The sequence below is a fragment of the Geotrypetes seraphini genome, chromosome 1 (genome assembly GCF_902459505.1).
Source record: "Geotrypetes seraphini chromosome 1, aGeoSer1.1, whole genome shotgun sequence".
Taxonomy (NCBI): domain Eukaryota; kingdom Metazoa; phylum Chordata; class Amphibia; order Gymnophiona; family Dermophiidae; genus Geotrypetes; species Geotrypetes seraphini.
This window is the reverse complement of record NC_047084.1, coordinates 249,850,460-249,864,268: the sequence shown is the minus strand read 5'-3', so window position 1 is coordinate 249,864,268 and position 13,809 is coordinate 249,850,460. Positions and strand designations below refer to the sequence as shown.

General features: G+C 43.9%; 1 protein-coding gene across 3 annotated transcripts in view; it reads right to left on the bottom strand.

Annotated features, from left to right (window-relative positions):
- Positions 1 to 968: 968 nt before the first annotated feature.
- Positions 969 to 13,809, bottom strand: part of BOD1L1 (biorientation of chromosomes in cell division 1 like 1) — a 425,195-nt gene continuing 412,354 nt past the window's right edge. For all 3 annotated transcript variants that reach the window (XM_033948998.1, XM_033949008.1, XM_033949033.1), the window contains one exon: positions 969 to 3,864. In XM_033948998.1, coding sequence (XP_033804889.1) covers positions 3,747 to 3,864 — 118 coding nt within the window. In that variant the 3' untranslated portion in view covers positions 969 to 3,746. The remainder of the gene's footprint in view (positions 3,865 to 13,809) is intronic.

Below are 13,809 nucleotides of genomic sequence, written 5' to 3'. Positions count from 1 at the left end.
TATGACGTTAGAAGTCAGTTGACACAGGTGCCCTGTGAGCCGCGGCACACTTAAATCTCAAAAGGCACACAGTTTGCGATACACTTCCCTAGCTGATGGGGCCTGCCTATAAAAATATTGTCTAGATCTTGATCCCTCGGAATGGAAAACATCCCCTCCCCTGAACTGATCCTTCCTCCAACCCAATGCAGCATTGTACATTTTGACATTTAATAGATGGTAATAGATTTAATGGGTCTTATATGCAATAGTTTGTGTATCTGGCTCAACATAATTTACTCATCCTGAGCAAACTGTGGTGCTGAAAAGGACAGTTCCCAGGCTGAGAGCTAGAAAAGTAGGAGCTCTATTAGGAGCTGGACAATCCTTCCCTGTGCTGTGTCACTGATGACATCATCAGTGATGCAGCAGAGGGATGGGAAGGCCATGAAGCAGCCTGTTCAGTGCTGCCACTGCTGCTGTTTGGAAGAGAGGTATGTCGGCCTCCCGGTAGGAGGGTTAGAAGGGTTTTGCTGCACGGGATGGGAAGGAGGGATGGAAAGATGCTGCGCAAAGGAATGGGTGAGAGGGGAGAAATGATGTTGCAAATTGGGGGGGGGGGAAGAAAGCGTTGCTGCCGGTGAATTGGGGAGTGTCAGGGACATTCAGGAGGGGCTTCAGGGGGGGTCAATCCAACTAGGGCTTATTTTTGGGGTAGGGCTTATATTAGGATCTACCCCGAAAACCATGCTAGGGCTTATTTTCGGGGTAGGTCTTATTTTGGGGGAAACGCGGTAGATATTACTCTTAAACAACATCAATACCTCCCTTTGGGGACAGTGAATGCAAATGTCAAAGCATTTTCCTGTCTCAGATGCCCAGGAAGCAGAAATCTTTATTTGGAGATTAAACTGGGAACTTTATATGATGCTGCTGGTCCCAAAATGTGTAAACTTATCATTAAAGAAATGACCATAACAACATTTTCGTGAAACCTGTTTTTAATTTACATATAAAAATGTCAGGATCAAACTGACATCTGACAGAAAATATCCACTGTACCTCAGAAGAAATCCAAATCAAAGGGAAAACAAGAGAGACAACAGAATTTATAAATAATAACATTATATGAACACAGGATAGGATAATCTCATTTTGTTCGGCAACTTATCTGTCACTTTACTGCAAGACACAATGGGTTAAAATAGAGGACTGGGCTAAAAATTGCAAACTTTTACATGACAGTTCACAAGCACAAATCTGAAATAAATCATTTTTTGCCTACAACTTCTGAAGAGAAAAAGTCCTAAAGAAAGTCCTTGGGATTTTTTATTTCTTGTGTTTTGAAGAAGGGCTAAATTAAATGACTTGGCAACCCTCCAACAATGTTGCTTTGGAAAGGATTTTACATACGCAAGCTCTTCTGTGGAAAATCTGACATTCCAGAAGTTGCAAAAAAATTAAAGCCCAATGAAATAATTAGGAATGGGTTGCTGTTTACGGCATAGGAAAGTCAATGGCATATCCTGTGTCTTTTGCATTTTGCTACCAAACGAAAAACCAAAGCAGAAAAAACCAACACATTTTGTGTGTTGTTGCTTGCCAATAATAGTGCACACTCTTTGTAAAGAGTGCACACTATGTGGAAAAAAGTGCACTCTTTCTTAACAGTGGAAATCACCATGCATGAATAAACTAGTTTGCATGCATTTCCTATTAGAAAAATTATGTGCCCTCTTTCTAAATAGTGTGCATTATTATTGGCAACTAGCAAAATGATAAATTCTCTCTTCCTCTGTAGACTGCCTGATGCAAAATAGCACTGATAAACTCTAGCAGCAGTCGCTTGGTACTACCACTAAGGCACCTGCCCCCATCACACTCTGGACTCCTTGAGTCAGTATGATAAGGAGGGTGTTGGGTGTGTGAGGGTGTGGCAGTGACCAAATCCTCGACACCTGTTTTAAGGAGGGTGCGAAGGAAGATGGTGGCTCATTGTGCAACCAGGGCATTGAAGTCCCTCTCTTGGGTGCAAGTCCAGGGGTCCTCCAACTCAGGTTGGGGACCCTTTAATTCTTTTGTGCCACTGAACAAAGGGACATTTTGTTTTCTTCTTTTAGCTACTTAGAAAAAGCTAAAGTGTTTGTGCTATAGATATTTTTTTTCCGTAAAAAGAGGCCTCTGAAATCTTTTAAAGTGTTATTTTATGCATTAATAAGCTGCTTTGTACGATTTTGCAATGCAGCAGCTCATTAATGCTGAATTTATATAAACTTCCATGCCTGAAGGGGAATTTGCACAATAATTTGCTACTGCAAAAGTGTACTTTGCATGATAAAAGTATCACAAAACATCTAACTTGGGCATTTTTGTGCTTTTCCAGAAGTTTTGTACTGTTTTGCATGCAAAGTGCACTTTACTTCACATTTTAATATATAGGTCCCTAAAACTATAGGCAAAAAAATGTGCTATTTTAAAACTGTGCAAGTTCTTTCAGGCTTTCTGCTCTTTTTTTCTGCTTTTTCTTGAAACTTCAATACTGTACTATTATCCTATATGCAAAGAATAGAATCAAATCCTTGAAAATCAGACCCAATGTGGATTATGACATTTTAAAAGATTTATCCCCCCTTTTATGAAGCTGAGTTAGGATTTATCACCGGCTGCAGCGGTAAAAGCTTCGACGTTCATAGAATTCCTATGAGCATCGGAGATAATACCACCACGGCCAGCGATAAAAAAAACTAATATGGTTTTGTAAAAGGGGGCCTTATACTCTTGTTGTTACTGAAAAACAAACATGGCAAATGTAAATATTCTGACAAATGTGCCAAATAGCATTTTGCAATTAGAGCATCTAGGTATTAAAAAAAAATACCTCCACAACAAAATACCAAAGCTGTATAATAATTTGAAAATGTATGATCAAAAATATTTATAAAACCAAACCAAATTAGTCTTCCAGAATGGACACTTACTGAAAAATAACAGACATTCGGCAAAACTATGGATATACGTTTCCATCAGGTTCTACACACATATACTTTTTGGTCTTACCTAAACTAGTGGTAATACTTCATGGAGGCCAGCCCTATATTAACAGGCAAGCAGATTGTGATAACAAATCAGTTTAGTTTCCATTTTTTTATGTTACTGGCAAGCAGAAACTGAATAAAACATCTTTCATTTTCAATTCATTTTGTTTGAACACATAAAACATCTTTCATTTTCAATTCATTTTGTTTGAACACATGCAAGGGAATGTGTTTATATTGTTTTAGGCTAGTTAATTCTGGGCGAAAGGAATAACAATGGAACAAACTACGGATTTTAACTGACAGCTTAAAGAGGTTTAACTTTTTTCTACTAAACTGAACTTCAGAATAAATCCATCTCATTGAATAAATAATGTGTTTTACTATCAAATAGAATCAAACACAGACAACCTATTTTACATATTTATATACATGACATACCAAAATCTCTTCAGTGCTGCAACAGTACATCACAGCATACTCAGTTTAAGAGCTGAAACATATAGAACTTATTAACAGGTGGAGCACAAAACCTTTTATCTTTTCTTAAAAAGGTGTGCTAAACACTTAACTCTACATAAACAGGCTGTGCAATTTTTTTAATTTAAGGAAGAGTTTGTATTTCGGCACAACTCAAAATCTCTATATAAATGTCTAGTTTCTTAAAATATATCTATGCCTTTTTTTATCACAGCAGGCAAATATTATTTACATGCTAAGGAAAATAAAATATTATTGTCGCCTTGCTCTTTTTATCTGTGTTTCGTCCATTGGCTGCTGGCCTCGGGTACGCACCACTGGTGGACTGGCTTCTCTTTTTCGCTTATTTGCTGATGGCTGTGACTTTGTCCTGAATCACCATAAAAATAACAATCAAGCAAGAAACATTATTTTACAAATTTTATGATTTTTTATAAAATCTGTTTGTTTTTATCCATGTGAGCAAAGATTGACATTATAGAAATACAGTGGTACCTTAGATTACGAGCATAATCCATTCCAGGAGCATGCTCGTAATCCAAAATGCTTGTTTATCAAAGCGAGTTTCCCCATAGGAAATAATGGAAACTCACTTTGATAGGTTCCCACCCTCCACCCCACCCCGAGGCCAGCAGCGCTGTTCCCCCCCACAAGAAGCGGCATTGATCCCCCCAAAGGCCCACCGCAAACCGGCACCCTCCCCCCCGCGATCCGGCACCCCCCCGCCGCGGCCTGAAGTCCCCCAACCCACCCTCTTCTTACTTCAGTGTAGCTTCCGCACCGGCACCAGCATGTCCTGCCGGGGCCCGAAGATCTGCCTCCTGTGCTGGGCCTTGAGCATGTGCGCATGCTCAAGGCCTGAGAGTTTACGTAGAGAAAGTGAACTCTCAGGCCTTGAGCATGCGCACATGCTCAAGGCCCAGCACAAGAGGCAGATCTTCGGGCACTGGCAGGACATGCCGGTGCCGGTGCGGGGGCTACACTGAAGTAAGAAGAGGGTTCGGGTGGGTTGGGGGACCTCGGTCGTGGCGGGGGGTGCCCGATGGCGGCGGAGTGGGAGGGGTTGCCGGGTCACGGGGGGGAGGATGCCGGTTAGCAGGGGGGGCGTTTGCAAATCGAGGCGCGCTCGGTTTCCGACGCGCCGATTTTGCGAATGTTTTGCTCGTCTTGCAAAACACTCGCAAACCGGTGCACTCGTAATCCGAGGTACCACTGTAATACATTTTGGCCTGCCTGTTCTACTGGACCTACTTCCTTATTCTATCCTCAAGATTCAATTGTTCTTTTGAAGATGGAAAGTAGCTCCTTCATAGGGCTCCACTGGAAGACATCGTCTACATGTGAGATTATGGCAAGGCTTAATATTTTGGGTAAGTGCCTGGAAAGCTCTAAGTATGGGAAACAAGGTTCTGGATTTAGAGCTGTGATGAATGAGGCTGAGTTGGATTTAGTGGAAATCACAGAAATGTTGCTCACAGAGAACCATGACTGGGATATAGTTATATTGTGCTACAATCTGTTAAGGAAAGACAGGGTAGGAAGAAAAGGGAGGAGTGGAGTTATTTGTTAAAGATCATATTAAAGCCACACAATTGTAGGATCTGTGGCGTAAGGAAGAGGCACTGAGAGTTAATCTGGTAAGAGAGAATGGAAAATATATTTACAGGCCTCCTTCACAGCCAGAAGTTGACAGAGATTTAATAGTAGACATTCAGAATATAGCTGTAAAAGGGGAAGTATTACTAACAGATGAATTTAACGTGCCAGATGCTGATCTGGGGTATCTTTATTGCAGGGTCTTCAAGAAGCACAGAGATCCTGGATTCTTTACAAGGAGAACTGTTCCAGCATTGGTAATGGAATCCATGCGGGATGGAGCCATACTGAACTTAGTACTTAGAAATGGGAATAGTGTTACTGATGTTACATTGGGTGATCATCTGACATCCAGTGATCACTGCATGGTGTGGTTTAATATAGAGAAAGGTGTAAAGAGGGCTCATTCAGGTTCTAGATTAAAAAAAACAACTAACTTTGTTAATATAGTGGATTACATCAAGGAATTGTCTGGTTGGGCACATCTTGAAGTAGTATATAAACCTAAGGCAAGTATATAAACCTAAGTAGTATATAAACCTAAACCTAAACTGCAAGTTCGGCTGCTGGAGGGAACTGTGATGGAACTCGAAGAACTCCTTGCCAGGAAGGAGGAAAACTGCATGCAGGAGAAGTTGCTAAGGGAGTCCGATACCAGCGAAGGGATCATGGAACTAGAAAGATTCATCGAGGAAGCCCACCAGCAACACGTAGAGATCCCAGGGCTGGAAAACTGTACCCAGGATACCCAGAAAGAAGGCCTGGAAGAGAGGAGAGAAGACACCCATGCAAACACAGAAAAAACCGAAGATGAGGTAGAAGACATCCGCACACCAGGAGGAAGAGAGAGAACGCAGGAAGACGTCCCCCCATCTGAAGAGCCGAAAACAATTTCAAGAGTAGCACTGGAGGAAGAGGACTGGCCCTATACCATAGACGTGGACTTACGACCCCCAAGAAACCCCCGAATAAAGAAGATGGGGATCATCATAGGGGACTCCATTATACGTCACGTGGACAGCCACACTGCAGGAGGAAGAGAGGACAGAGTCGTCACCTGTCTGCCTGGAGCAAGAGTTAAGGACGTGGCCAACAGGATCTCCAGGATCATAGACAGCACAAGGGGAGAGGATACTGCTGTGCTCATCCACGTGGGAACAAATTATGTGAGCGGACGGAAGTATGACAGGGAAAAGATGAAGGGCCAGCTCCGCTCACTTGGAAGACAGCTGAAGATCAGGGAGGTGAAGGTGGCCTTCTCCGAGATCCTCCCAGTACCAAGAGCGGATGGAAAGAGACAAGGGGAATTGCAAGCTATTAACGCCTGGATGAGACGATGGTGCGAAGAAGAAGGCTTTGACTTTGTGCGCAACTGGACGGCGTTCTGGGGAAAAAGCAAGTACTACAGAAATGATGGACTACACCTCAACAAGGAAGGAGCAAGAGTTTTGGCAGGCAACATGAAGAAGGCCATCGAGAAGGCTTTAAACTAACAAATAGGGGAAAGCCGACAGTTGACCACCAGTCGATGGCACGGACGACAGGATGCCCCGATGAAGGAGCCATGGGCTACTACTCATACACAGGAGGGGACGACCTGACAGCAAATAAGGAAGACAAGGCAGGAAGGGACAACTCAGACACAGGAGGGGATGACCGCACAGCAAACAAGGGAGACAACACTGGAGCAGTTAGGGATAACGTGAAAGAAACAGTAGGGACAGCAAAGAGTAGAAAGTCCAAAAAGGTAACACGAAGAGAACTCAAATGTATGTATACGAATGCTAGAAGTCTAGGAAACAAAATGGGGGAACTAGAGACAATAGTAAGACATGATAAGTTGGAAATCATTGGCATAACAGAAACATGGTGGAATGAAGAAAACAAATGGGACACCGTACTACAGGGATACAAACTATATAGAAGAGATCGAGTAGGGCAGAAAGGTGGAGGTATTGCCCTATATGTTCAGGAAGGAATAGAATCTGTTGAAGTGGCTATGACGGAAACGAAAGAGAAGCTTGAGTCCCTCTGGGTCAAGATTCCTGGCCAAAACAGCGCAGACACGAAAATTGGCCTTTACTATCGTCCCCGAGGACAGGCGGAGGAAACTGACTCAGAAATGATAGAGGAAATCAAACAAGAATGCAAGACGGGCAATGTAATAATATTGGGAGACTTCAATTTCCCGAGGATAGACTGGAAACTAGGAACCTCCAACTGCGGCAAGGAGGCCAAGTTCCTGGAGGTGCTAGGGGATTGCTTCCTGGAACAAATGGTAAAAGAGCCGACAAGAGGCACCGCCACCCTGGACTTGGTACTAAATGGCCTCACGGGACCGACAAAAGAAGTAGAAGTTACGGTACCGCTGGGGACGAGCGATCACAATGTGATCAACTTTAAGCTTGACATCGGGAATAGAAAACGTGCCAAAACCTTAACCAAAACCTTTAACTTTAAAAAGGGCAAATACGATCGCATGAGAGCCATGGTGAAACAACGACTCAAGAAAAAGGTGGACAAACTTGAAACGGTAGACCAGGCATGGTCCCTACTGAAAAATACTATCACAGAAGCACAAAATCTCCACATTCCAAGGATCTCCAAAGAGGGGAGAACAAAAGGTAAGGGAGAACCGGCATGGCTTACCAGACAGGTGAGGGTAGCCATAAAAGAAAAGAAGGACTCTTTCAAAAAATGGAAACACATGAAAACAATCGAAGCATGGAAAATACATAAAGATGATCAAAAGAAATGTCACAAGGCGGTGAGGGATGCCAAAAAGGACTATGAGGAAAAAATAGCGCAAGAAGCCAAAAACTTCAAACCCTTCTTTAGATACGTGAAAGGGAAAAAACCTGCAAAAGAGGCAGTGGGACCCCTGGACGACCAGGGAAGAAAAGGGTACATCAAGGAAGATAAACAAATTGCTGACAAACTAAATTCCTTCTTTGCGTCCGTCTTTACGGAGGAGGATACCGCTAAAATACCAGAAGCAGTGAAAGTGTTTAGTGGAGTAATAGAAGACAGCCTCAACATAGTTGAAGTGGAGTTGGACCAGATATACTACCAGATCGACAAACTTAAAAGTGACAAATCCCCTGGACCGGATGGAATTCACCCGAGAGTTTTAAAGGAATTGAAGGTTGAAATCGGAGAGCTATTGCAAAAACTTGCCAATCTGACAATCAGAACTGGACAGATACCAGAGGACTGGAAGATAGCGAATGTCACGCCAATTTTCAAAAAAGGATCGAGAGGGGAACCGGGCAACTACAGACCTGTGAGTCTTACGTCTGTCCCTGGAAAGATGATTGAAGCACTGATCAAGTATAGCATAGTCCGGCACCTAGATACACACGACTTGATGAAACCCAGTCAACATGGGTTCAGGAAAGGGAAATCATGTTTAACGAATTTACTTCAATTTTTCGAGACCGTGAACAAGCAAATTGATAGTGGAATGCCGGTGGACATAATATATTTGTACTTCCAGAAAGCATTCGACAAAGTTCCACATGAAAGGCTTCTCAGGAAACTACAAAGCCATGGAATAGAGGGAGATATACAAAGATGAATAGGCAAATGGTTGGAAAACAGAAAGCAGAGAGTGGGCATAAATGGGAAGTTCTCAGACTGGGAGAAAGTGACTAGTGGTGTGCCCCAGGGCTCAGTGCTTGGGCCAATCCTATTTAATATTTATATCAATGACCTGGAAGACGGAATATCCAGTGAGATCATTAAGTTTGCAGACGACACAAAGCTATGCCGGGCAATCAGATCGCAGGAGGATAGCGAGGAACTCCAGAGCGACTTGTATCAGTTAGAGAAATGGGCAGAGCAATGGCAGATGAAGTTCAACGTGGAGAAATGCAAAGTAATGCATTTAGGTAGTAAGAATAAGGAATACGAGTATAGAATGTCAGGTGCAACTCTGGGTAAGAGCGAACAAGAAATCTATTTTCTGATAGATAGGACCCTCAAGCCGTCGGCACAATGCGCGGCAGCGGCAAAGAAAGCAAACAGAATGTTAGGCATGATAAAGAAAGGAATCACGAGTAGATCGGAGAAAGTCATAATGCCGCTTTATAGAGCAATGGTCAGACCACACTTGGAATACTGTGTCCAACATTGGTCTCCCAACCTAAAGAAGGATATAAAACTGTTGGAGAGGGTGCAGAGACGAGCAACGAAGTTAATAAGAGGTATGGAGAACTTGGAATATGAGGAACGACTCAAGAAACTGGGACTGTTCTCCCTTGAGAAGAGGAGGCTGCGAGGGGACATGATCGAGACGTTCAAAATGCTGAAAGGCATCGATAAAATAGAGCAGGAAAATAAATTATTTACATTGTCCAACGCGACACGGACAAGAGGACATGGTTTGAAGCTAAGGGGGGACAAGTCCAGGACAAATGTCGGGAAGTACTGTTTTACGCAGCGAGTGGTGGACGCCTGGAATGCTCTCCCAAAGGAGGTTATTAAGGAATCCACTGTGCTGGGATTCAAAGGTAAATTAGATGCACATCTCCTTATGAGAGGCATAGAGGGATATTGGTGACTAAAACTACATCAGGTGTATACCTGACTGGGCCTCCGCGTGTGCGGATCGCCGGACTCGATGGACCATGGGTCTGATCCAGAGATGGCAGTTCTTATGTTCTTATGTTTAGTTTAGTTTAGTAAAGCAGTGGGCAAAATGAACATAAGAACTGCCGCTGCTGGGTCAGACCATCGTGGTCCATCGTGCCCAGTATTCCGCTCACGCGACGGCCCTTAGGTCAAAGACCAGTGCCCTGAGTCTAGCCTTACCTGCGTAAGTTCTGGTTCAGCAGGACTTGTCTTAACTTTGTCTTGAATCCCTGGAGCAAGGGTGCCCAAAAGGTCGATTGCGATCGACCGGTAGATCGCGAAGGAAACGCATGTCGATCACGTTGCCTTCGCATTCTACTTGCTTCCCAAGAACCAGATGGACCCGAAACATCCTGGCGGTCCTCGCGCGCCCGGCAGCTCTACTCACTACCTGCACGGAACGGCGCCAGTCACTCAGTAAGCCTCCTTCCCCCCCCTACCTCTCAGAGATTCCCAGGCCAGCCCTGGAGCTTTCTCCTCTGCCACGGGCCGCCCCACCGGAAGAAGGAAGTTGCGTCAAGTGGGGGGGGGGGGACTGGAGAGCAGGAGCACCCTCGGAGACAGAGAGCGTGAGCACCCTCGGAGACGGCGGTGCAGAGGGTAAAAGCGGGCGGGAGGAAGGAAGGATTCGGGGGGAGGGCGGGGAGAGAACTGATCGAACGCCTCTTTGCTTCATTGATGTCTCCGGGGGGGGGGGTCCGTCCTTGGAAATACATGCAGGAAACTCCCGTTTTGTGCAGCAGCTTGTGAAAGGAAGTGTTTGTGGCTCCTAGGGGGAGGAGGGAAGGTGGGGGTTTGGAGGCCTGTGCCCCGATGGTTGCGGCGGTTTGGAGGCCTGTTCCCCGATGGCGGCGGCAGTGGCTTGGGAGCAGGCAGGGAGACAGAAAGAAGGGGGAGCAGGGAGACAGAAAGAAAGGGGGAAAGGAGAGAGAAAGACAGACAGAAAGAAAGAGGGGCAGGGAGACAAAGAAAGAAAGAAAGACAGAAAAAAAGAAAGGGGGGACAGGAAGACAGAAAGAAAAGGGGCATGGAGAAAGAAAGATATACAGAAAGAAAGGGGGGCAGGGAGACAGAAAGAAGGAAAGGGAGGGGGCAGGGAGAGTGGAAGAAAAAGTTGGTGGAGGGAATGAGGTCCGGAAGCATACAGCAGGCTGAAAGAAGGGAAGAAATATTGGATGCACAGTCAGAAGAATAAAGTGCAACCAGAGACTCATTAAATCACCAGACAACAAAGGTAGGAAAAATTATTTTATTTTCAATTTAGTGATCAAAATGTGTCCATTTTGAGAGTTTATATCTGCTGTCTATATTTTGTACTATGGCCCCCTTTTACTAAACCGCAATAGCGGTTTTTAGCATGGGGAGCCTATGAGCGTTGAGAGCAGCGCGGTGCATTCAGCGCAGCTCCCTGCGCTAAAAACCGCTATCGCGGTTTAGTAAAAAGGGATGGGGTATATTTATCTATTTTTGTATAACTGTTACTGAGGTGACATTGCATAAAGTCATCTGACTTGACCTCTTTGAAAAAACCTCAGAATATAAATGATAATTAACATTTTCTCTGCGTACAGTGTGCTTTGTGTTTTTTTAAATTTTATTGTTGGTAGATCATTTTGACTTGGTCATTTTAAAAGTAGCTCACAACCCCGTAAAGTCTGGGCACCCCTGCCCTGGAGGGTATTTTCCCCTATAACAGCCTCCGGAAGAGCGTTCCAGTTTTCTACCACTCTCTGGGTGAAGAAGAACTTCCTTAAGTTTGTATGGAATCTATCCCCTATTGGAGCTATTGTAAAGGCAACAAACCATATTGTAAGAAAAGTAAATAAAAGTAGAGGAAAAGAAAACCGCATTGGTTCTTAAAAGTAGTAGCTGAAAAGGTAAGGAAAAAGAGGTTAGCTTTCATAAACTACAAAAGATCACAGAAAGAGGAAGACAGGCTAAAACATCTGGAAAAATTAAGAGAAGCTGGTCGATTAGTAGGATAGCAAAGATGCAAATGGAAGAAAAATAGCCGACATGGTAAAATGGGGATGTATATTAGTGATAAGAAGAAGTGCAAAAGTGGCATTGTAATACTTCAAGGTGAAGGGGAGAATTATGTAGAAGATGATAAAGCCAAGACTGAATTGCTTAATAAATATTTCTGTTGTGTTCACAGCTGTAGCGTTGGGAGCAGGACCACAAAAGACAAACGTGAGTAGGGATGGAGATGAGGTAGACCCTGATCGATATTCAGAGGATTGTGTTCGTGAGGAGCTAGTTAAAGGTGGATAAAATGATGGGGCCAGATGGTGTTCATCTGAGGGTATTGAAGGAACTTAGGGAAATTCTGGTGGCTCTGCTGACTGATCTTTTCAATGCTTCTCTAGAATCGGGAGTGGTACCGGAGGACTGGAGAAGGGCGGATGTGGTCCCTCTCCACAAAAAAGGAAGTAAGGAAGAAGTAGGGAACTACAAGCTGGTAAGTCTGACTTTTGTGGTAAGTAAATTGAGGAAATGCTTCTAAAACAGAGAATAATGATGTTTCTGGAATCTTGTGGATTACAGGACCCAATGCAACATGGATTCACTTGAAGTAGGTCTTATCAGTCAAATCTGATCAATTTCTTTGACTGGGTGACCAGAGAATCGAATAGAGGGAGTGCGCTTGATGTGGTTTATTTAGATTTTAGCAAACCCTTTGACAGTGTTCCACACAGGCGTCTAATACATAAACTGAGTACCCTCGATATGGGCCCCAAAGTGACAAACTGGGTCAGGAACTGGTTGAGTGTTAGGTGACAGAGGGTAGTGGTCAATGGAAATCTCTCAGATGAAAGGGGTGTTATCAGTGGTATGCCTCAAGGTTCTGTTCTAGGGCTGTTCTGTTTAACATTTTTGTAAGCGATATTGCTGAAGGGGAGGAGCTCAAGACTCTGTATAATGAGGTTCCCTACAAGCTGTCTGGCGACCATAGGAAAATAACCCACTAGTCCAGGAATAGAGCGTGGATTTACAAGAAAGAATATTAGCAAAGGTAAGAACCTAATCTTTCGATCTTACCTGACGGCCCTTCAGCAATATCGCTTACAAAAATGTTACAAATGACAGTCTCTTTCATCTGAGAGTTCTCCATTGACCACTACCCTCTGTCACCTAACACTCAACCAGTTCCTGACCCAGTCTGTCACTTTGGGGCCCATATCGAGGGTACTCAGTTTATATATTAGATGCCTCAGGACTGCCCTCCAGGAATCCAGTTTGTGACAAATCAGCCAGAAACACCTGTAGAGGACAAAGGCAAAAGAGAGGGGTACGGGGATACTCCATGATCAATAAGTTGAATCTGCTCATAACATGAAACCAGAACAATCCCAAACAATTGAAACAGGTCATGAAAACATCAGGAACCTGAACAATAAAAATAACAGTGCTATAAAGAGATACAGCCTGCACTGATGGAAGGGGGTGCTGGGACTAGGGACCCCAAGACAAAGCGCTAAACACATTCAGATGGAACTCTTAGAAAGCCTGGCCAAGAATTCAAAAATCCAGCCTACCAGTATTTGAAAAGGCAGACAATAATAATAATAACAGTTTATATACTGCAGTATCGTTAAGTTCAATGCGGTTTACAAAAGATTAGTGAAGTACAAGTTGAGAGAACTTAAGGGATGGGAAAACAAGAGGGGGATAGGGCAAGAGAACCGTTATAGAGGGGAAAGAGAGGGACGGGTCAGCTGTCTAGATACTTCAGGAACAGGTGAGTTTTGAGGCGCTTCCTGAATACCTCGTAAGTGGTGGGTGAGAGGAGTTGTTCTAGATTTTACCCCATAAAGCTGCTTGATGTGGGAGAAGGTGGTCATGGTGTTTTTTTAGTTTGCAACCTCTAACCGGGGGGGGGGGGGAAACGAAGTGCAAGTGGAAGCTTCTCTTGTGTCTGTTGGCTGAGAAGGAGAAGAGGTCAGTTATGTATTTAGGGGCTAGACTGTAAAGAACTTTAAAGCAGAGGCAGGCGAACTTAAACTTTACACGAGCTTCCAACGGCAGCCAGTGTAGCTGTTTGTAGTATAGCGTCACGTGATCAAATTTCTTTAGACCGAAGATA